A 24,549-nucleotide genomic window follows, 5' to 3' on the forward strand; every position below is an offset into this window, starting at 1 on the left:
TTTCTTGGAATTATCATGGGTATATGTTATGAAAAACTGGAAGTTTGCAATTTTTAACATAGTGGCACAACCATATTGGCGTAAGTTTTCTATATGAATTTGACATTTTGACTTCTTTAGTTAAGGTTATTAATTAATCCTTTCACTGAGTCATTTCAGTAAATCTTTACAGATGACCACTTTATTTTAGGCACTAGGGTATATTTGATATTTATCTGAATTACTATACAAATGTAAGTTATTCTGTAAAGTGAGAAATTTATTTAAAAGGTCTCTCTTCACTTCTGAGTAAATTAAATAATGGAAGAAAATGCAAAGAATTTTTAAATTAGTTGTTACCTTTGCCTTAACATTATTTGTTAAGTCATGAATGTTATCTGGGATTCCCTGGTAGCTTAGATGATAAATAATCTGCCTGCAATGCAGGAGACTCTAGTTCGATCCCTGGACAAGGGAATGCTACCCACTCCAGTATTCTTTCTTGGAGAATTCCATGGACAGAGGAACTTGGTGGTCTATAGTCCATTGAGTTGCAAAGAGTTGGACATGACTGAGCAACTAACACTGGTGCTGGATGTTGTCTTAGTGAGATTTCAATATACAATTCTTTAATTTTTAAAATTCATAATAAAGTTTTATTATGTACTGTTAGTACTATAGTATTATTGCTTTCTGCAAGAGACAAGATGTTAAGAATGTAATATAAAAATGGTATATTCAGAGACTATTTCACTCCTGTTTTTCCTTTGATGTAATTCATTTCTATGCCAACATGAGAGGAATGTCCCTGAAGATTCTCAAGCACTCTAAATCTTTATCTATGGTTATTTCTGAATAAGTTAGATCTATATTCTTTGGTTTTCCATACCCATTCATTTTTTAATTCAACATTTATATTGAATCCCTGCACATACTAATGTGATGTGCTGCTTCATTTGAAAATGTTGTTTTCAATAAGGTATTCCTTTGAAAATTATTTTCCCATGAGATGTCATTAGGACTTCTGCTAGCTAAATAAACAAGCAAAGTGAGTAAGTAAATAAAGGAATAAAATATTAGATTTTAATGAGTAAGAGGCACACTGAAATAAACACAGATATATTATAAAACATATAATGGTTAGGTACACTTTCCCGGAGGAGCATGTTTTTCTGCTGAGTTTTGAAATATGATTGTGTCAGGTGTACTCTGAGCTGGGGAAGAATGCTTCAGATGGGAAGATGAGCAAGTCCCTCAGTTCTGAGTGAGAAAGAGTCCAGTCTACTTGAGGGACTGAAAGGAAGCCATTGTATTCAAAAGGATCCTGAAGGTCAAGAAGTTTAAAATTATGCTAAATAGGGAAAAATAGAGAGGTTGTTTGGAAAGCTAAAGAGAGACACAATATAGCTTAAATTTAGAAGATGACTCTGGCTACTTTGTGGAGGATAGGTTGTAGGTGGGCAAGAATGGTATTTTTAGGGAACCAATTATTTGGTGATCACAGTACTGCAAGAGAGATGCACCTTTTCAGAGTTGTTCTTCATTATGTTGATATGCCCTTAAGAAATGTGTTGAACTGCTGGAGGTCATATGCACAATCACTTTTTCTCAAGAATACACTGCTGGCATATAAGCAGCAGAGGCAGACAGTAGGACAAATGACCAGTCTCTTGATGTATTTTGTTTATTGGATAATTATTTGTCTATGTGACATGTTCATCTTATAATTTCAACATATAAGTTTAATATGATTCCATATTTATCGTGTACTGAATACTATGGACATTAATTTCCTCTAGAACCAATACTGACTCAATATCTGAGTTGACATTATAATAAAACTTGCTAAGAAATGACTAATTTGTGGTATTGATATAATGTAAAGTACTTTTGAAATAATATGCATAAATAGCAAATATATTTTAAAACACCATTTTAAAATGCTAGAACATGATCTTCCACTCTGTACATTAAGATCACTTAAACTGCAACTATCTGAGAATCTGTTTCTTAGTTCAAAGTATCATGTGTATCAAACTGAGCTAAGGTTTTACAAGAATTAATTGCCTTCTGAGAATTCTTTTTGTAAATTAACTATATTTGGACTAGATCTACTAAGATAATGACTGTTAAAATAATGACAGTGAGACCAATTTAACTCTAAGTGCTTATGGTAGTGGTACAAAATTAAGTCCAGCTTACTTATTTGCTTGTTTTAAAGCTGCAGATGTACTGTCTCTTAGGGAAGATGAATGTGCTCATAATTGGTCTTCAGTATTCAGTCTTATTTTTTTTTATACTTTAAGGATTCAGACTAAAACAAATTTTATTGCATTTCATAAACTAAGAAGTAATTTCAGAGTTAAAAACTCATGGATCCTACCACTTTAGAAACATTTCAAACTTGATAGATACATTTTCCAACTAGAAAATATTTTAAGTAAATTTTACAATGCATAAATATTATAATATTTTTTAAAATGCTAATCTAAATTTTAGAAATATTTATGAAATAATGAGTACAATTTAACGGTTATTTTATGGTTATTTGTTTGTGTTCACTAGTTCTTAACCACATTCAAGTAAGCTCAATTTTTGTATACTTCATGTTGGTATTTTAGATTTTAAAGGCACGATGGTTTTATTTTGCAGATTGTGGCCTTGCGTGAACAAAATGTTCATATACAAAGAAAAATGGTATCAAGTGAGGGGTCCACAGAATCTGAACATCTTGAAGGGATGGAACCTGGCCAGAAAGTCCATGAAAAGGTATCATGCATATGACATGCTCTTACATGCAAATGTGTACTTGCTATACCGTTTGACAGGAATATGAAATATCTGTGTAATTCTTGTAATAAACACTATGTTTTGACTTGGTCAAAAGTGCCTTATGATTTCCCTTATTAATTGCTCATAGTCTGATTTTCTCAAACATATTATGTGTGTGGATTTGCACATATATATATATTTATGCGCATAAATATAAATCAAATATACTTGTTATTAACTTGATTCTCTTAAGAATTTAATTATATATCTGACTGAACAGATCTATAATTGAATAAATATGTCTGTGTGTATATATATATATTAGTAATACATATACAGGACTGTTTAAAGTAAAATAAGTTTGATTTATAACTGGTTCTATGTATAATTGGTGACTTATCTGTGGCCTATCACTGCAAAAAATGTTGATAATATCTTATTTGACTTTTCATTTTCCATGTGTTTGATGCTAGAGGTACTCTAGCAGTACCTCTGTTAATGAGAAATTACATGAAAGGATATATGAAGTCATCCAACTTTTGCTATTTTTTTAGAAGGAATTGATTTTCCTTGTGGGTGGGGCATAGACCAAGGTCGAGGAAACTAACAGTCTCTTCTGGCGCCTTTCTGCACTCTTCTGTGCTGAACCACTTGTTCCCAGCCCAAGAGAAAGAAGGTCAGATGCTGGTAGATCTGGAATCACATGAATATTAAATATGGGTATTTGTACATCCTGCACGTGAGGCTTGGACCATCTCCTGGGTGTTTGCAAGTTATAGCTTTGGATGGCTGAGCTCCTTAATCATCAAGAGCTCATGAAGCAGGTATCTAAACTGGTATCATTGTGAATATCAAGAGGTTTTGAAACATAGAGATTAAGAAGTAAGTGACTGGACCACAGTACAAATAGTCCTAGACCTTTGTTGTTCAGTCACTAGGTCATGTCCAACTCATTGAGACTTCACGGACTGTAGCCCGCCAGGCTCCTGTCCATGGTATTTTCCAGGCAAGAATACTGGAGTGAGTTGCCATATCCTTTTCCAAGGGATCTTCCCAACCCAGGGATCAAGCTTGCATCTCTGCATCTCCTACATTGCAGGTGGATTCTTTACTGCTGAGCCACCAGGGAAGCCCTAGACTTCTTACCATAAAATAAATTGCACATTTCCTCATTTGTCCAGTTGAAACAAGTGAAGGGGCTTCTTATGTTTCCTCCTTTAAGTGTTAAAGCAAAAGAAGTCAAGTAAATCAAACTAGTTTCCCAGGAAGGCCATCAATTCTGATGGCTGAGACGCAAACAACTCTTCATTAAAGGCCTTAGTATTTTAGCCTTTATCCATGTATTTTATAGAAATCTTAAGCTAGGTATTAAAAATAAGCTATAATCTGACAGCCAGATTTCATGAACTATATTTCAAATTTGAGTAAAACTTATTTCTCTTTTCTTTAGATAACTTAACTGACATTAACTCAGTAAATAAACCACCAAGCTCTTAAGAATAAGGCATCTACATGAAATATTCAGTTTAGGAAACTAGCATGTCATTTTTCTATTACTGTTTCAGTTTAATTATGTCATCAGTGATACAGTGATATATCTTTTCTCAGAGAATTACATAATCACACTGTTTTGAATGTGAAAATGAACTTTATGGTCATTTAGTCTTTTTCTTAGAAATCTTCAAAATATAACGATGCCACATTATGCTAATCCAAAGTCAAATTAAAAAAATATGCTTTCAAAGGTATAAAAAGTTTAAGACCGTATCTATTTGCTAACAAACCATTTTGTGCTTAAAGCATTTCTTTAATACTTCTGGGGAGTGAGCAGTACTCATACATGTATTTTGTTTTCAAATTTATTTCTTTGAAATATAAACCCTAAATATTCAGGCATTATAGAATGTAAGACAATTGATGTCAGATTAATTACCTAATTACAGAATTAGAATGAGAACCTACAAATAAATGATGTTTGTCTCTGTTGGACTCAAAAGATAGTGGTGTATATGTGGAGGATTCTGAGTATTTTAAAACCCAAAGAACTTGTTTTTAACGATCTTTGCCTTCTAGTTCTGGGTGAAGGCTTTTCAGCCAGTGCAGAAGAGAAACTCTGTGCCATTGCTAACTCACTCTTTTTAAAAGGGTGTAAAGAATGGATGTAAATGGATTAAAGATTTTTAAATATTGTAATTAACAGTATTCTGTTTTTCAATTTCCCTGAATTGTAGGAAGAGTGATTGCCAAATGCTCAGAGTAGTGATATACTAGGGTATTTCCAAATATCATGTACCTATCCTGAAACATAATCCTAAAATAAGTATTATTTTATCATCCTTATATAAACACTTAAATTATATAGATGAACATTATAAATCTTTTCAAAAGTATCCCTTCTAACAGGATTATTTAAAGTGTGTTAATACCATTGAATAACAAGTGTTATAAGGTTGTAATTTAATTCCTTACACTTAATTTTTCTATAAGGAGTATTTAGAAAGTATGTTAAAGCAAAGGAAAAGAGATTATTTGGGGGAGTGTCTGTGTAATGAAGGTTATCAGTGTAGGATGACTGGAGTATTCGTGTATAAATTGCAAAGTGGTTGTTGGGAAGGAAAACACAAAACTATTACTAGGTGCTGTGGAACTGTCAGAAAGTGGCTGGTAAATCCTAGTCACAAGGATTACTCTTTGTTTAGGGCAGTAAAGTTATTTAAATTACATGGTCAGAGTGGGTTATTAGCCAAGAGGAGATGTTTTACGTCAGTGGCTTGAACACTCTGTTGACAAAATAGTTGATAAAAATAGTCTTACAAAGCACACTCTGAAACAGGCCTATTACTCATAGAAAAGTTGTGTAATTATTACCAACATGTAAAAAATAAAAATGAAAAGAAAAAATAAGTTTAACTGAAACAAGTCTGTTTCTTTATGCCACACATTTAATCAGTTGTTCTAGAAGAACATAAATATCCACAGGATAATAACAATTTTTCAGAACACTAAATTTTGCCTCATTAAAAGTTCAGACTAGGACCAATAAGTTTCTTCCTGTTGCTTTCTACAGGGGAGTTAATGTGTGGAAAAAACTTAGTAAACACACTGCTCTGGTAAAAGAGGTAATAATGCTCCTGACTTATAACTCTACTTGCAATTATTTTTTTCAGCTGAAAATGTTTGCTAAGTAGAATGTTAGACAGTGATTGAGATTCAGAGGACATAGTCACTAAATTTTGCAGGAGTAAAAATAATCTGCCCAAATTAATATTGCAAAACGTGATGAATAAAGTGATGTCAAAAATGATAATAGATTTTAAAGGAGAGATGCATCAGTTGTGATAGGAGGTGTCAGTGAGGCAGCATGGAATAGTAATTTGGTTGAAGTCAGTAAACCCGGATTCAAATCCCATCTGTGCCATTTAAATAGTAGCTGGGTGTCCTTAATGCTACAACCTCCCTGAGCATCAGTTACAAGTAACTAGTCATGCCTTCGGAGAAGGCAATGGCACCCCACTCCAGTACTCTTGCCTGGAAAATCCCATGGATGGAGGAGCCTGGTAGGCTGCAGTCCATGGGGTCACTAAAAGTCGGACATGACTCATCGACTTTACTTTCACTTTTCACTTTCATGCATTGGAGAAGGAAATGGCAGCCGACTCCAGTGTTCTTCCCTGGAGAATCCCAGGGACGGGGGAGCCTGGTGGGCTGCCATCTATGAGGTCACACAGAATCAGACACGACTGAAGCGACTTAGCAGCAGCAGCAGCAGCAGTCATGCCTTGCTTGTAACTTCGTTGTTAGGAAAACAAGCAATGGATAAGCACTACGGTCATTATATTTATTAATACCGGGTTCTCATGGTCATTGATTTTTCAGTAAATTTTTAGTGGTGAACTTACTGAAGTGCTCAGAAATAGGTTCTGTTCTGGGTGGTTGGAATGCTAATGAATAGGGCAGAGGTAAGTAAAATAAGTACGTACACATAAAGGGAAATGAATGTGATCACGGGGCAGGTGCAAGGTCGATGTGAAGGTTGCTAAGTAGGCAGGGCACTGAATGGTTTCTCAAGGGGTGGTGTTTGAACTGGAACCTGAAAGAGCACAGGGAGTCTGTGGAAAAGCGTCAAGAGTTCTTGAAACGAAGGCAACGCTAAGTGCACATGCTCCAACAGTGGGAAAGAACTTCTTGGGCATATTCTTGGGAAAAAAGGAGCCTAGTTGTCAGGAGAGGGAGAAGCAGGGGACACGGCACACAGGGGCAGGGTGTGTGCCAGACAGTCTTGTTGGCTGCAATTAGAAGTCCAGTTTTATTTTCAGAGAAATGGGAAGGATTTTAAACGTGGAAGCATCTTGATTAGGTATTTTTTAACAAATCATTTGTACTACATCGTTATATCCATTTATCATTTTTTCTCATATCAGACTTCTGAACCTGTGAGAGATTTTTTTCCCTTTTCTTAATTTTATAGCCAATGAAATTGAGGTCTGCTTAGGTTGAGTGACTTATTTGTCCAGAGTAGGACCAGAACTTTGGTCTTCTCACCTCCTCTGTGCTCTCATGTTCCTTCATGCCAGGATGCTTTCTCTAGGTGTTATATTGGTTTCTGGAAAGTCATTCTAATCCAATATTATTTTTTTCTGAACTTTTAGTCTTTCATAATTACACATATGTCCTTTTTTTCTAGAATTATTTTAGTCTATTTAAGAGTATGCTTTTAAAAAATTTCTTCCATTTTTTCTTCCCCCAAATCTCCCAGTTATATCCCTTTTTACTCTGAACAGGTGCTTGAAGACAGTGGCATTTACAAATGTTGATTGCTATGAATATGGTTTTTAAACCTAGGCAAGAGGGGTCCACAGTTGAGCGGGGTCTTTCTCTGCCCCCCGTGCCCCTCTCTGAGGATGGGCACAGGGAGAAGTTGCAGAGGTGTGAGTCACAGCAGCACCTCTTCTTGACAACCTGCCAAGTTCCTAGCAGCCCAAACTTTCAGATCAAACAGACCTTACCCTCCAGAGCCTTTGTGAGTTTCTTCCTAGGAACAACGTCTGTCTCTGCCCACACTCCAGTGGACCTCAGAAGAAGCTAAGGGACACGTATTTTTAGAAGCACTGTTTATGCAGATAAAGCAGACCAGGATTCTGGAAGGAGCTGAGGCTGGGAAGAGAAGCAGGCTACAGTCTAGGGCATATCTGGGTAACTAAGCTCTGCTGTGGAACTTCATTAGAATTATTCATTAAATCTAGCCTAAAAGTCAGTGTGAAAGGCATTTCAAGGAAGATAGTAGGATGATTTTTTTATTTGACTGTCATATTTGGATTTATGGCATGTAAGCCTCTCTGTTCTTTTGCCTTGGGATCCACAAGCAGTAAGGACCCGCCTGTCTGCTCCCCACTGTAAAAAATGTAATTCAGTTGCAACATTTTACTACGCACTTCTGTGTTCATATGTATGTATGTATATATCTGTGTGTGTGTGTGTGTGTGTGAAACTGAAGTCTCACAAACCAGTAGTTACACTTGACACAATACATTTTGATGTTTGTTGTTCATTAGTGACTAAGAGATTACTGTGGTTCTTCTCAGAGCTCAGGGTGAAGTGGGTGGCTGATCTTTCAAGTGATCACACAACGCATCCTTGGCACGTCATAGGAGATCCTTTCCCAACTGGCTGACCTCTTCTCACCTTTCAAGCTTCTCTGCTTGTCACCCCACTTTGCACTTAGGTACTCTTAGTGAACCAAGCTGGTGCTTCCCTTTCCAACAGCGCTGCTCTCATTATTCATTCCTCTTAGAATTTGACATTAATTCGTGACTGTTCTTTAATACAATGCAACAAAATAATTGGGTAACAGTCAATGTAAATGTGCATGCTGAGTCAATATAAAATCAGAAACAGATTTTTGTTTGCATTTTTTTCAGTTTTTTAATTCCTGCCAGGAAGGCGGAAGAGCTTTGGCCAAACACATGTAAAACGAAATGAAGGATCGGTGACAAGAATAATACTCAGATCAAAAAATCTAGCAATTAAGTGTCTAATGGTTGCATTCTGTGCATAAAGGACACTGAAGTTTTATAAAAGATGAAATATGGAATGTGCCTTTACCAAAATTAAGGGTTTTATAGATTTTTAGTGATGCAAGACTGTTTTAGACTGAACCACCAATAACAAAAATGGGCACTTAGAAAAAGTTAATATAGCTTCATGAGCAATGTGCTCCTCACTGGTGACAAAAGGGCTTTATTTCCTCATACCATGGCACTGGATTATAAAATACTGTAATACGCAGATTCTACATAGTCTCACACAAACCTATTAGCTATACATTTAAATGTTTGGCTTATGAATATACTACATATCTATTTTAAAAATACTATAAAAGACCATTAACACAAATGCCATTCTTTTAAAGATCACTACTATGTTACAGCCGAAATCCTTCATCCATAGGGATATCTCCAGTAATTAATTGTATTTTGCCAATTTTTATATGCTTTCCTCACCCCGTGTCAACTACTTTCAGTAACTGTTCATCAAAAAATTCAGTTCTTTCTTAATTATGGCTTATTTTATTCATTGTTAAGTTTCTTCTCTGTTTCAAAGGTAATTATCCTTGGGATTTTTTTTTTTTACCTCTTAATCAGGCTTCCCAGGTGGCTCGGTGGTAAAGAATTCAGCTGCCGATGCAGGAGACTCCAGACCTGGATTTGATCCCTAGGTAGGAAAGATTCCCTGGAGGAGGAAATGACAACCCACTCCAGTATTCTTGCTGGGAAATCCCATGGACAGAGGAGCCTGGTGGACTACAGTCCATGGGGTCACAAAGAGTCAGACATGACTGAGCCAGAAAAGGTGCAGCCCTAACAGAATAGTTTCTTCTGTGTGTTGATCCCCTATGCAGTGATGTAATTCCTCATAATAACATTATAATAAAGTATACAGTTCCCTTTTATCCATCAATTGAATTTTTAAGCATTGGAGCCAAACAAAAGGATGAGATTTATGAATTTGCCATTTTGGGATTGGTGCACCTCCCAGGAAATAGAGGGTCCAAGTATGGCCTTACATATATAAGGCTTGAGTGGCCTAGAAGTCTATGATTGGCTAGAAAAGGGCACAGAAGAGGCGAGGTTAGGCTGTTTCATGGTTCATCCATATGCACAGGAAGTTATCCCGTATCAACTTTATAGGAGCTGAGTTGGAGAGAAAGATTATAACCAAAAGCCATCTTATAAACAGTGGCAAAAATAAGAAGCAAAAATCTTCTAATGTTGTGAGTGAAAATCACTCAGTTGTTTCCGACTCTTTTCGACTCTAGGGACTGCATAAGTAAGTGTTAGTCGCTCAATCATGCGGACTCTTTGCGATCCCATGGACTGCAGCCCACCAGGCTCCTGTGTCCATGAGGTTTTCCAGGCAAGGATACTGGAGTGGGTTGCCACTTCCTTCTCCAGAGGATCTTCCCAACCCAGGGATCCAACCCAGGTCTACTGCCCTGCAGGCAGATTCTTTACTGACTGAGCTACAAGGGAAGCATAGTCCATGAAATTCTCCAGGCCAGAATACTGGGGTGGGTAGCCTTTCCCTTCTCCAGGGGATCTTCCCAACCCAGGGATTGAAGCCAGGTCTCCTGCATTGCAGGTGGATTCTTTACCAGCTGAGCCACAAGGGAAGCCCAAGAATACTGGAGTGGGGAGCCTATCCCTTCTCCTGGATCTTCCTTACCCAGGAATCCAACCAGGGTCTCCTCCATCACAGGTGGATTCTTGACCAACTGAGCTATGAGGGAAGACCTCTAATGTTGTATGAGAACTTAAAAAGTTCAAAATAAATCCTTTGAATCCAGTGACTGGGTTTTTATATTTCACTATGCTTTTAATAGATGGGAAGTGAAATTGACTCCTCTATCTTTAATAACAGATTTAGTATCATTTGTATCATTAGCCCAGATCCAGGGGAAGCAGGATAAACACATCTTTGCTGAAGCAGGATAATTTCAGACTTTAAAAGGCTGACTGATTCACAAGAGTTTGACAGAAAATTTGTTCATCTACCTCTGTCCTATTGGTATAATTTGAGTGTCTATTTTGCGCCAAGGACTCTGCTTTCATATAGGGATATAAAGAAGAAGTACTTTTCCTTCCCTCAGCATTGTTTTGTCTGATCTTTAAGCCAATTCAGGAGAATTTTTAAGTCTATCATTCAGATGTCCTGCAATTGACCTAATTTTATTTTTCATTTTGGTAAGGTTTATTCATCTTAATATTTCTCATAAAGCAATAGTTCTCCAGAAACAAACCCATTTCCCCCAAAAAAGAGATTTCTTGGGCATGAGAATATTAAGATATATTATGCTATACAATTTGGAACTGTTATCTTTACTGTAGTATTTATTCAAATTCCCCAGTACTACATGTTAATACTATTCAGTGTTTCCTAAATTTGTGTGACCAAAAATCTTATTAATCCTCAGGAGAATTGCACATGCCAAGATGAGTATTCTGAAAAACATTCCCTAATGGTGGCTCTAGACTTATAAAGACAGGCAGACTGTTCTTCAAAGTTGTCTGTAAACCTCATTAACAAAAGGGCTACATGCCAATGAGAACAAGATAAATAACTTCTGTAAAGCCCTTTAGTTTCCAAAAGTGCTTTTATATAGTTGTTTTACTTGATCTCTGTACTAACCCTGTAAGATTTATAGAGCAAGGATTATTGGCTCTAAAGTCACATAGCTTGTGAGAGGGAGGAGCCAAGATAAATAGTGTAACAAGTATATAAATATTAAAAGTGAACATGAGTGAAAAGGTATCACTGAAAACTACATGATTTAATGAATTTTGAAATATACGACTATTTCTGAAGTCTGAAATCTGGCTGGGTACCTAGAAGCATGAAAGAGCTTTTTAGACAGAAGCATAAGCCTTTAAGAACTTTAAAAAAAAAGACCTCATAAAAAGGAAACTTTGTGACACCATGTCAATGTTTCCCAGTCATCTGGTCAGGTGTGCGTGCTCATGTTCAGCTGTGTCCAACTCCTTGCGACCCTTTGGCCTGTAATGTGACAGGCTCCCCTGTCCACGGGGTTTTTTAGACAAGAGTACTGGAGTGGGTTGCCATTTTCTCCTCCCAGGGCTCCTCTCCACAAGGGATTGAACCCGCCTCTCTTGTGTCTCCTCCTCTGCAAGTGGATTCTTTATTGTTGAGCCATCAGCAAAGTCCCCTTAGTCACATGTCCTTTTCCAGCAATTCTTACTGTGCTTTCCTTTGTCTTCAGTTTTTTTTTCTTCATATATCCCATTGTAACACACTAAGTTCTTCAGCTTAAATTCTTTTTTGGTCCTACTTATACAATCAGCTATTGCTTCATTTTTTACTCCCCTGTGTAGCAAAGTTCTTCAAAATAGTGGTCTACTCACCGTGCACAAATGCTTTCTTTATGAACCTACCCCAGGAAGGTCTTTGCTCCATCACTGCACAGGAACATCTCCTGTTACCATCATCACTGATTTTATATTACTAAATACAGTGACCAATGCTCAGCCCTTTTTGAGTTAACGTCATAGTTGTTCAGGGCTTTCTAGGTAGCTGAGTGGTAAAAAATACGCCTGTGTGATGCAGGAGACATAGGAGATGAGGGTTGGGATCCTTGGGTAGATCACCTAGAGGAGGAAATGTCAACCTACTCCTGTGTTCTTACCTGGACTATCCCATGGACAGAGCACCCTGGTGGGCTACAGTCCATGGAGTCACAAAGAGTCAGACATGACTGAGCGACTGAGCGTACATGCGTGCATGCAGAGCTGTTTAATTTACTCTTTCCTTCTAGGTTCATTTTTATTTTTCATTTGCAGTATAGGAAAGTATACTCTCTGTTTTTCTGTTACCCCACCAGTTATTCTGTCTCAGTCTCCTTTCCTGGATCATATTCTTCTTGATTTTTTTTTAAAGCATCTAGATATTCATGTTCAATGAGAGTATTTTATTCTGAGAGTTGCATTAAACTTGCTTTAAACTCCTATTCCCATAAAATGAAAACTCCTATATACTTTCCAAGATTTCTTCAGTTTCCAGAAAGATTACATTCTCATGGTCAGAACTTGCTCTAATATTTATTTATTTATTGAAGTATAGTTGATGCAAATATTATACTAATATTAGTTTCAGATGTACAGCATAGTAGTTCAGTGTTTTTTAATAGATTATACTCTATTTAAATAGAGTTACTTCCTGTTTTCTTATTGAATTCTTAATGTTGGGATAATCCAGGGTTTAGTCCTCCATCTTTTCTCTCAGTGATTTTGATCATAAATGCTATCTGTGTGTGAATAACTTATAAATCTTTACTTCTAGTTCAGACCCTACAACCAAGCATATATATTGACCTGCCTATTGAACATCTATCTCCACTAATATATCTAAAAGACACTGAACCTTAAAATGTCAAAAAACTTATCTTTTGAAATTCCCCTCCAAAATTCCCTGCATCTGCTCTATCTCAGATAATGCAAATCTCAGCTTTCCAGTTGCTCAGTCAAAAGAATTTGGAATTATTCTCAGGTCTTCCCTATGTCTCATGAAAGTGAAAGTCACCCAGTCGTATCTGACTCTTTGTGACTCCATGGACTTCTGTGGAATTCTCCAGGCCAGAATGCTGGAGTGGGTAGCGGTTCCCTTCTCCAGCGGATCTTCCCAACCCAGGGATCGAACCCAGGTCTCCCACGTTGCAGGCGGATTCTTTACCAGCTGAGCCACCTATATCTCATACCGCACATCAAACTGTAAAGAAATTCTGTTTGTTCTACTTTCAAAATATGTCTAAAATCTGCCACTTCTCACCACCTCCAGTTAGCACTCGGCTCTAAACCACTATCATCTCTCACCTGGATTATTGTAGTCAGACTCCTTCCAAGGCTCTCTGCTTCTCTCATGGGCTCTTACTGTCTATTTTTTAACATAGCATGAATCAGTGATTTTTAAAACCTAAATCTGAACATGTCAATCATATGCTTAAAACTCTGCAAATGTTTCCTATTTACCACAAGACTCTACATGATTTATGGGGATTCCCAGGTGGTGCGGTGGTAACAGGAGCTGCGGGAGATGTGGGTTCAATCCCTGGTTTGGGAAGATCCCTGGGGTAGGAAATGGCAACCCACCCCAGTATTCTTGCCTGGAGAATTCCATGGACAGAGGAGCCTGGCAGGCTACACTCCATGGGATGGCAAAGAGTAGAAACGGACTGAGCAACGAAGCATGCCCACTACATGATGTGACTTCCCTTAGCTTCTGACTTCATCTCTTCCCTCACCCCAGCTACACTGGCCTCCTGTTGACTTCTTTATGGCAGTTGATATCTGCCATACCACATTGTGAATCAGCCTTAAGTATACATATGTCTTCTCTCCTGATCCTCCTTCCCATCCCCCCACCACATCCTACCCCTCTAGGCTGAGTTTCCTCTGTTATACAGCAATTTCCCACTGGCTATCTATTTTCAGTTCAGTTCAGTTCAGTCACTCAGTCGTATCTGATTCTTTGTGACCCCATGAACTGTAGCACGCCAGGCCTCCCTGTCCATCACCAACTCCTGGAGTTTACCCAAACTCATGTCCATCGAGTTGGTGATGCCATCCAGCCCTCTCATCCTTGTCATCCCCTTCTCCTCCTGCCTTCAATCATTCCCAGCATGAGGGTCTTTTCAAATGAGTCAGCTCTTCGCATCAGGTGGTCAAAGTATTGGAGTTTCAGCTTCAGCATCAGTCCTTCCAATGGACATTTACATATGATAATATATGTTTCAGTGCTACTCTCTCAATTCGTCCCATCCTCTCCTTCCTCCCCTGTGTCCACAGATCTGTTCTCTATGTGTGCGTCTCTATTCTTGCCCTACAAATAGGTTCACCAGTACCATTTTCCTGTTGACTTATGACTTGATCTTCCCTCTGTCTAGAATGCCCTTCTCCCAGATATCTGTGTAGCTATTTCCCTCTCTTGCATCAAGCCTTTGTTCAAGTGCCATTAATGTATTCTAATATAGAGTATAATTCATTTATTTATAATACCTATAATTTATAGTCTGTCGTTCTAGCTAAGAATAAACTCCATGATGTTTAAAGTTTCTGTTTTATTTCTGATCAGGTTTAAGTACCTACAACAGCTCCTGGCACGTGGTAAGCTCTGAAAGTGAAAGTGTGAAAGTGTTAGTCCCTAAGTTGTGTCCAACTCTTTGCAACCCCATGGACTGTAGCTCACAAGATTCCTCTGTCCATGGACTTCTCCAGGCAAGAATGCTGGAGTGGGTAGCCATTCCCTTCTCCGGGGAGTCTTCATGACCTAGGGATGGAACCTGGGTCTCTTACATTGCAGGCAGATTCTTTACCATCTGAGCCACCAAGGAAGACCCATAAAAATATGTTAGGTAATTAAATGCCACACTATTTTAACTAGTATTACCTAAATCCTGATTATTAGAGCTTAATTATAATAACAGTTTTTGAAGTCCCATTTTAAAACCCTATCATATTTCCATTGGAATTGCTTAAGTAAATAAATGAATTTTGGGAGAATAGTCACCTCTATGATACATTGATTTTTTTTTTTTTTTTTTACCATGGGGATGGTCTTGATCCCTGTCTCCTGTACAATGTCATGAACCTCAGTCCATAGTTCATCAGGCACTCTATCTATCAGATCTAGTCCCTTAAATCTACTTCTCACTTCCACTGTATAATCATAAGGGATTTGATTTAGGTCATACCTGAATGGTCTAGTGGTTTTCCCTACTTTCTTCAATTTAAGTCTGAATTTGGCAATAAGGAGTTCATGATCTGAGCTACAGTCAGCTCCTGGTCTTGTTTTTGCTGACTGTATAGAGCTTTTCCATCTTTGGCTACAAAGAATATAATCAATCTGATTTTGGTGTTGACCATCTGGTGATGTCCACGTGTAGAGTCTTCTCTTGTGTTGTTGGAAGAGGGTGTTTGCTATGACCAGTGCATTCTCTTGGCAAAACTCTGTTAGACTTTGCCCTGCTTCATTCCGTATTCCAAGGCCAAATTTGCCTGTTACTCCAGGTGTTTCTTGACTTCCTACTTCTGCATTCCAGTCCCCTGTAAGGAAAAGGACATCGTTTTGGGATGTTAGTTCTAAAAGGTCTTGTAGGTCTTCATAGAACTGTTCAACTTCAGCTTCTTCAGCGTTACTGGTTGGGGCATTGACTTGGATTACTGTGATACTGAATGGTTTGCCTTGGAAACAAACAGAGATCATTCTGTCATTTTTTAGATTGCATCCAAGTACTGCATTTTGAACTCTTTTGTTGACCATGATGGCTACTCCATTTCTTCTAAGGGATTCCTGCCCACAGTAGTAGATATAATGGTCATCTGAGTTAAATTCACCCATTCCGTCCATTTTAGTTCGCGAATTCCTAGAATATCAACGTTCACTCTTGCCATCTCCTGTTTGACCACTTCCAAATTACAAATACCTGTGAAAATAAGAGAAGTGAAAAGCAAAGGAGAAAAGGAAAGATATAAGCATTTGAATGCAGAGTTCCAAAGAATAGCAAGAGGAGATAAGAAAGCCTTCCTCAGCAATCAATGCAAAGAAATAGAGGAAAACAACAGAATGGGAAAGACTAGAGATCTCTTCAAGAAAATTAGAGATACCAAGGGAACATTTCATGCAAAGATGGGCTCAATAAAGGATAGAAATGGTATGGACCTAACAGAAGCAGAAGATATTAAGAATATCTTCTTAATATTCTTGAATATTAAGAAGATCTTCTTAATATTCTTGAATATTAAGAATACAAAGAAGAACTGTACAAAAAAGATCTTCACGACCAAGATAATCATGATGGTATGATCACTCACCTAGAGCCAGACATCCTGGAATGTGAAGTCAAGTGGGCCTTAGAAAGCATCACTATGAACAAAGCTAGTGGAGGTGATGGAATTCCAGTGGAGCTATTTCAAATCCTGAAAGATGATGCTGTGAAAGTGCTGCACTCAATATGCCAGCAAATTTGGAAAACTCAGCAATGGAAAAGGTCAGTTTTCATTCCAATCCCAAAGAAAGGCAATGCCAAAGAATGCTCAAACTACCGCACAATTGCAGTCATCTCACACGCTAGTAAAGTAATGCTCAAAATCCTCCAATCCAGGCTTCAGCAATACGTGAACCATGAACTTCCAGATGTTCAAGCTGGTTTTAGAAAAGGCAGAGGAACCAGAGATCAAATTGCCAACATCCGCTGGATCATGGAAAAAGCAAGAGAGTTCCAGAAAAGCATCTATTTCTGCTTTATTGACTATGCCAAAGCCTTTGACTGTGTGGATCACCATAAACTGTGGAAAATTCTGAAAGAGATGGGAATACCAGACCACCTGACCTGCCTCTTGAGAAACCCGTATGCAGGTCAGGAAGCAACAGTTAGAACTGGACATGGAACAACAGACTGGTTCCAAATAGGAAAAGGAGTACGTCAAGGCTGTATATTGTCCCCCTGCTTATTTAACTTATATGCAGAGTACATCATGAGAAACGCTGGACTGGATGAAGCACAAGCTGGAATCAAGATTGCCAGGAGAAATATCAATAACCTCAGATATGCAGATGAAACCACTCTTATGGCAGAAAGTGAAGAGGAACTAAAAACCCTCTTAATGAAAGTGAAAGAGGAGAGTGAAAAAGTTGGCTTAAAGCTCAACATTCAGAAAACGAAGATCATGGCATCTTGTCCCATCACTTCATGGGATATAGATGGGGAAACAGTGGAAAGTGTGTCAGACTTTATTTTTGGGGGCTCAAAAATCACTGCAGATGGTGATTGAAGCCATGAAATTAAAAGACGCTTACTCCTTGGAAGGAAAGTTATGACCAACCTAGGTAGCATATTCAAAAGCAGAGACATTACTTTGTCAACAAAGGTCCATCTAGTCAAGGCTATGGTTTTTCCAGTGGTCATGTATGGATGTGAGAGTTGGACTGTGAAGAAAGCTATGTGCTGAAGAATTGATGCTTTTGAACTGTGGTGTTGGAGAAGACTCTTGAGAGTCCCTTGGACTGCAAGGAGATCCAACCAGTCCATTCTAAAGGAGATCAGTCCTGGGTGTTCATTGTAAGGACTGATGCTGAAACTGAAACTCCAATACTTTGGCCACCTCATGCAAAGAGTTGACTCATTGGAAAAGACTCTAGTGCTGGGAGGGATTGGGGGCAGGAGGAGAAGGAGATGACAGAGGATGAGATGGCTGGATCACATCACCGACTCAATGGTCATGGGTTTGGGTAAACTCCAGGAGTTGGTGATGGACAGGGAGGCCTGGCATGCTGCGATTCGTGGGGTTGCAGAATCAGACACAACTGAGCGAGTGAACTGAACTGAACTTACAGTTTTGTTGCTATTGTGATTGTTAGTTCCTTTTAATTTTTCCAATAAATTAATAAAGGCATATAAAGGTACAGTTGATTTCTAAACAGTAGTATGACATGCAGCAAACTTGCTAACCTGTTAGTAATTCTAAGGGCTTGCTCTTGAGCTTTTAAGTAGTAATTAAATAAGGAGTTTTACTCTCTTCCTTCTCAATTTTCATTTTACTTCTTATATACTGGTCCAATACAGTGTGAATAGCATGGGTCAGAGTGTCATGCTTAATTTTATAGTCTTCAGAGTTTCACTTTTGGAAATCAGTGGCCCCTCAAAATCAAATGCCATCCATGTACTATTGCAATAACCCACTGACATACAAGCTAAATGAAACCATTCCATCCTAATTACTGCCCTGGTTTTGAAGTTTTGCCAGCAGCAGTATCATTCCCTAACAGAGTGGTTCTTCAGAGAACTTTTGCTCTTTACAAGTTATGCTAGATTGAGGCTTAGTTTCACACTTAAGTTCCCAAATGCATTGAGATGACTGAGCCAGGAAGGTTATACTCTTACTTCCCTCATAACAGGGTCTCCTTGCTAACCCTTAGAGACTTTTCTGATCCAGTCAATTGACTTAGTCTGTAAGAGAATTTGGAATAACATTAAACTTCACAATTAAAAGGTGAGTAATTGAAACTTTGGTTTGCCTTCTCCCTTTGGAGATTTCATTGTAATTATGCAAATGCCCCTCCTCTCATCAAGACATAGTGGAAGAAATAGTTTATCGAGGCTCTACTAAATATTATTCCTCTAGCACAGGGTGTATACTTTTTATATTTACATATCTAAACGGACTTCTAAGTAATTCTTGTAGCTGGAAAGATCCTCGTCACTCTTACTTGTTTGTTCTATAGCTGAACAAAGAAACACAAGAAGACTTTTAATTGAAAACAAAAATAAAAAACAAAATCAGACCAAAAAATCTTTATGTACTCTTCATCTCCTTATATCTTCTAGTTATATAGATTATTTAAGAATTTTACAGAGGAATGTTTTTCCATATTAATATTTTAAGATTTGTATTTTATGTTGTAATATGGGAAACAGCTACTTTTCCCATTTATGAGTGTTGTTAATTTTGATCATAGGAACATTGACTAGAAATTTCTTGATATTTTATTTAGACTTAAGAGTATAAAAAAGAAATGTATTTCTATTAAGCCACATACATCAGAGAGTGAGTGATTTGTATTCTAATTTAAACATAATGAGAGCACTGGAACTTCAGAATAACTGAGGTTCCTCTGATGAAACGATCCTTCTTTTAAATTTTGTGGAAATTTAAATGGCTTAGAATTTCTGTAAAAATAATAAATCTATTTTATACTTATTAATAAACACTGTTCACATTAAACTAAGAACTGACAAAGGCCTCTTGCTGGGCATTTGGATTGAATAAAATTATCAAGAATTAAATATATCATAATGAATTTGCAAATCTCAGTTTTGAACAAAAAAATTATTAATGGAGAACTAACTATTAATATAAGAAATCATCTGGTCTAGAAACCTTCCAAGAAGAGCAACATTTAGCCAACTCTATTATAGAGGTGTTTTTCTTCTCATCTTTCATGAATAAGAGATAAAGTCAGGTCATTCCATCTGAAATAGTACATTAAAAATAATTAGTTTATATTAGGATAAAAAATACTAATTTCTTGGGTCTATTATCAGATCTTTTATTAAAATTCATTTCATCAATCCTTATCCTTTTATTTTATTACTTTGAAGCTTTCCTCTTTGGGCCAGAGAGTTTGTTTAGGTTTAATAAATAAATTGGATATAGTTATTAGTAAAGTACCTGCATAATAGAGGTCTGTGGTTCTTAACCTCAACTAAACATTGCAATTACTTGGGAAGATTTAAAAACAATTATATGTCCGGACCCCACAATTGGATGGAATATAGAGTGATTTCCATTCTATATTTTTATTCAGTTCTTCCAAGGATTCTAATGTGTGGTCATAGTTGAGAATAACTGATATGTAGTACAAATATTAGTGCTTTGTTCTAGGCTCTAGGTTTGTAGCGATTGTAAATAGATGATTTATATATAGTAAAACAGGTTTAAAGAGTCACTGTGGAATTGAAAATAACAGCTGTGAAATCTGTACTGGAGAATTTCAAATCAAAGACAAAATGTTATTTGTTGAACAATACTTGAAATCTGAGGTCAAGTCTGATTTTTTGAGAGCTAAAAAGCAATATGTGTGCTGGAGATTAAAAAAAAAAAAAAAAAAACAGTTTAGGCAGGCTAAGATGCCCAAAAGCAACAACCTTGAAGCATTAGGAATCCACATTGTTTAAATGCTATCTGGTCCTTATGAATTTTATTTTGTTGTCAATCAGTTGTGTCTGACTGTTTACTACCCCATGGATTGCAGCCTGCCAGGCTTCCCTGTCCTTCACTATCTCCTACAGTTTGCTCAAACTCATGTCCATTGAGTCGATGATGCCACCCAGCCACCTCATCATCTGTCACCCACTTCTCCTCCTGCCCTCAACCTTTCCCAGCATCAGGTGACTTTTCCAATTAGCTGGCTCTTGACATCAGGTTGCCAAGGTATTGAAGCTTCAGCATCAGTTTCAGCATCAGTCCTTCCAATGAATATTCAGGACTGATTTCCTTTAGGATTGACTGATCCCCTTGCAGTCCAGGGGACTCAAGAGTCTTCTCCAGCACCACAGTTCAGAAGCATCAATCAATTCTTTGGTTCTCAGCTTCCTTTATGGTCCAACTCTCACATCCATATATAACTGCTGGAAAAATCATAACTTTGAATTTATGGACATTTGTTGGCAAAGTGGTATCTTTGCTTTTTAATACACTGTCTAGGGGCATCATAGCCTTTCTTCCAAGAGTCAAGTGTCTTTTAATTTCCTGGTTGCACTCACTATCCACAGTGATTTTGGAGGCCAAGAAAATAAAGTCCATCACTGTATCCATTTTTACCCATCTGTTTGCCATGAAGTGATGGGACTGGATGCTATGATCTTCATTTTTTAAATGTTGAGTTTTAAGCCACCTTTTTCACTCTCCTCTTTCACCTTCATCAAGAGGCTCTTTAGTTCTCTGCTTTCTGTCATTAGGGTGGTGTCATTTCTTAATTGGTTGCTTTATTTGATTTATTCTTTTTCCCCACATTATGTTGTATTTAGGCAGGAATCTTCATATTCCTGTTTCACAGCACATCCAACCTAGTATCTGGCATGTGGTAGAAGCAAAGGAAATAGAGTCTTGGTGATTGAACGAATGAGTAAATGAAACAACAAGTAGGTTTAATGAATGGTTAAATGATATAATAAATGAACAAAAGAGAATGCACAAAGACATAGAAAGAGAGAGAAAATCAACAAAAGAAATAAGAGTGGCAGGAGTAGACTCCTAGGAATCAGAAACTTGAATGCCTTCATTCAAATCTTAATCTTACGACGTTTCAGTAATTTGACCCTAAAATATTTACACTCTGTGCTTCAATTTCCTTTACTGTATCCAATAGGTTGTTATGGACCTAGAGTTTGTCATATAGAGTAAAGTCAGTCAGAAAGAGAAAAACAAGTTTATTAATATGTATGTAGAATCTGGAAAAATGGTACAGATGTACATATTTTCAGGGCATGAATAGAGATGTTGACATAGAGAATGGATTTGTGGACACTGGGGTAGGGATAAGGTATGGGATAAACTGGGAGATTGAGATTGATGTATATGCACTGCCATATGTAAGTCAGATAGCTAGTGGGGGCCTCCAGTAGAGCACTGGGAGCTCAGCACTGTGTTCTGTGGTGACCCGGATGGTTGGGATGGGAGGGGAGGTGCGGCTGGAATGGAAGGCCAGGAGGGAGGGGGATATATGTATACCTGGAAGCTATAATTTTCATCATTCTAATGAAAATGCAGTCTTAGTTTGGATTTGGAGGCAAATCCAAATTTGAAAATTTAAAGTAAAATGAGGAGTACAATGATCTCTTGGAGTAAAAGGAAATACTTGCAAGGGTATCAGATCAAGAGAATAATGATTTGGAAAAAAAGCTATATATTCTTTTTTCAAGACATAAATCACAGGTTTAAAATGACCTTTCTACTCTGAAATTATGAAAGCATATATTAAACTCAGCACAGAATATATTTAAGATGATTTGAATAGATGAAATATATATTTTTTAAAACAGATAATGCCGTAGTATTCTTGCCTGGAGAATTCCATGGACAGAGGAGCCTGGCAAAAATTACAGTCCATGTGTCACAAAGAGTCAGACATGACTGAGCAACTTTCACTTTCATGTACTTCAGAAGATAAAAATGAGAGTTCAAAAAATTTCCATGGATAGTCCAAAATTCCAAAGTAGCATAAAGACTTTGTAAGACACATCTGTTACTTAATGGACTTAAAGGAATTGAGGAGGTTAACATTATGAAAGTGTTTTATTTTCATTGTCTGATTACTGTTTATATTTACTTAAATTTCTCTTGCCTTGAGCCCATTAAAACTATGCAATTTTTAGATAAGATTTTAATGGACTTCAGATGCACAAAATTGGAATAATCGTTTTTCTAATTAGAAAATTAAGATCAATCAGTTGCAGTGAACAAATATTTGCAGAATTTATATACATATGTGTGTGGTTGTGTACGTGTGTGTGTGCTGTTTTATGTATGTTCATATAGCTATATACACACACACAGCCGTATTCTTGGTACTTGTCAATACCATCCAACATGTGTTGTTTATCCTTTAGATTATATGTCCTAATTAAAAATAATAAAGTATAGATGAAATGAACTGTGAATTCAAAGTTTTGCATTTTAATTCAAGTCAGCTTTGTGTAATTACCTAAGTCTCAGTTTCTCCAAAGTTCTTAAGGACTTCAATCTTGAATGTAATATTTCAATAACATAAAACATTTTTCAAATAAAAAAAATTTATTTTCTAATTTTCATAGTTTCTAAAACTTTCCTTTTTTCTAGTTGGCTAGAGAAAATTCTCAATGTGAAGATGTAGAAATTCTATTAAAGCTCAAGGTTTCCTCCTTACTTACAGGTTGTATATAGAGATCAAAAAAATTTGCTGTTATTATAGAAATTCAGTAATATAATACCCCAGTGATCCCAAATTTGGACATAACTGACTGGCAATTGGCTCTAGCCTTTCTTCCTAAATCAGTTCTCAGTTGCTGTCTAATGAATGTAAATTGGCTCTTCCCAGTTCAACGTATAGATAATTATGTCATATTTTAGACCAGTTCAGTCACTCAGTTGTGTCCGACTCTTTGTGACCCCATGGACTGCAGCATGCAGGGCTTCCCCATCCATCACCAACTCCCAGAGATTACTCAAACTCATGTCCATTGAGTTGGTGATGCCATCCAACCATCTCATCCTCTGTCATCCCCTTCTCCTCCCACCTTCAATCTTTCCCAGCATCAGGGTCAGTTCTTCGCATCAGGTAACCAAAGTAATGGAGTTTCAGCTTCAGCATCAGTCCTTCCAGTGAATATTCAGGACTGATTTCCTTTAGGATGGACTGCCTGGATCTCCTTGCAGTCCAAGGGACTCTCAAGAGTCTTCTCCAGCACCACAGTTCGAAAGTATCAGTTCTTCGGCACTCAGGTTTCTTTACAGTCCAACTCTCACATCTATACATGACCACTGGAAAAACCATAGCTTTGACTAGACAGACTTTTGTTGGCAAAGTAATGTTTCTGCTGTTTAACATGCTGCACTGAGTGCCCCCAACCCTGCAGCAGACCACCGCTGACCCACGCCTCTGCCGAAGACTCCTGGACACTCATGCAGTGACCCCAAAAGAGACTGATCCAGACTTGCCCATGAATGTCATATATAAAGGTCACAATCAATGTTTTTCCATTTTGTGTTCTTAAAAACTGTCTAGAATGTTGGATTTTTATTAGCTTCACAATATTACTGGTCTATGTGGTCAAGAATTCACCTGCCAGTACAGGAGACACAACAGATGCAAGTTGAAGAAGATCAACCTGGGCCAAGAAGATCCCCTGGAGTAGGAAATGACATCCGTGTCTAGTGTTCTTGCCTGGAAAAAAATTTCATGGACAGAGGAGCCTGGCGGGCTACAGTCCATAGTATCGCAAACAGAGTTGGACACAACTGAATGACTGAGCACAAACACAATACTGGTCTGTGTTGTATGTGGTACTGCATACCCCAGGAAGGACTTTTAACTCTGGAAAGGCAGTTCCCTTCCACCAACAGCAATTCCTGGGCATGTTCTCAGCTCTGATCCCTCAGTGAGCATCAGTCCCAGCAGCTAAGGGAATCAAAACTGAAGGAGCATCTGGTCGACTGATCTGTGGTTCCTCTTCAAAATCCCTACCTAATTGTAACA

General features: G+C 37.6%; 1 protein-coding gene across 26 annotated transcripts in view; it reads left to right on the forward strand.

Moving 5' to 3' along the window:
• PPFIA2 (PTPRF interacting protein alpha 2) overlaps positions 1–24,549 on the forward strand; it is a 507,997-nt gene that overhangs the window by 353,199 nt on the left and 130,249 nt on the right. For all 26 annotated transcript variants that reach the window (XR_003511286.1, XM_027543253.1, XM_027543239.1 and 23 more), the window contains one exon: positions 2,632–2,748. Coding sequence is in view for 25 of the 26 variants with exons in the window: in XM_027543253.1 (XP_027399054.1) it covers positions 2,632–2,748 (117 nt within the window). In the remaining variant the exon portion in view is untranslated. The remainder of the gene's footprint in view (positions 1–2,631; positions 2,749–24,549) is intronic.

This window comes from Bos indicus x Bos taurus, chromosome 5, assembly GCF_003369695.1.
Source record: "Bos indicus x Bos taurus breed Angus x Brahman F1 hybrid chromosome 5, Bos_hybrid_MaternalHap_v2.0, whole genome shotgun sequence".
In the NCBI taxonomy this organism is placed as follows: Eukaryota; Metazoa; Chordata; class Mammalia; order Artiodactyla; family Bovidae; genus Bos; species Bos indicus x Bos taurus.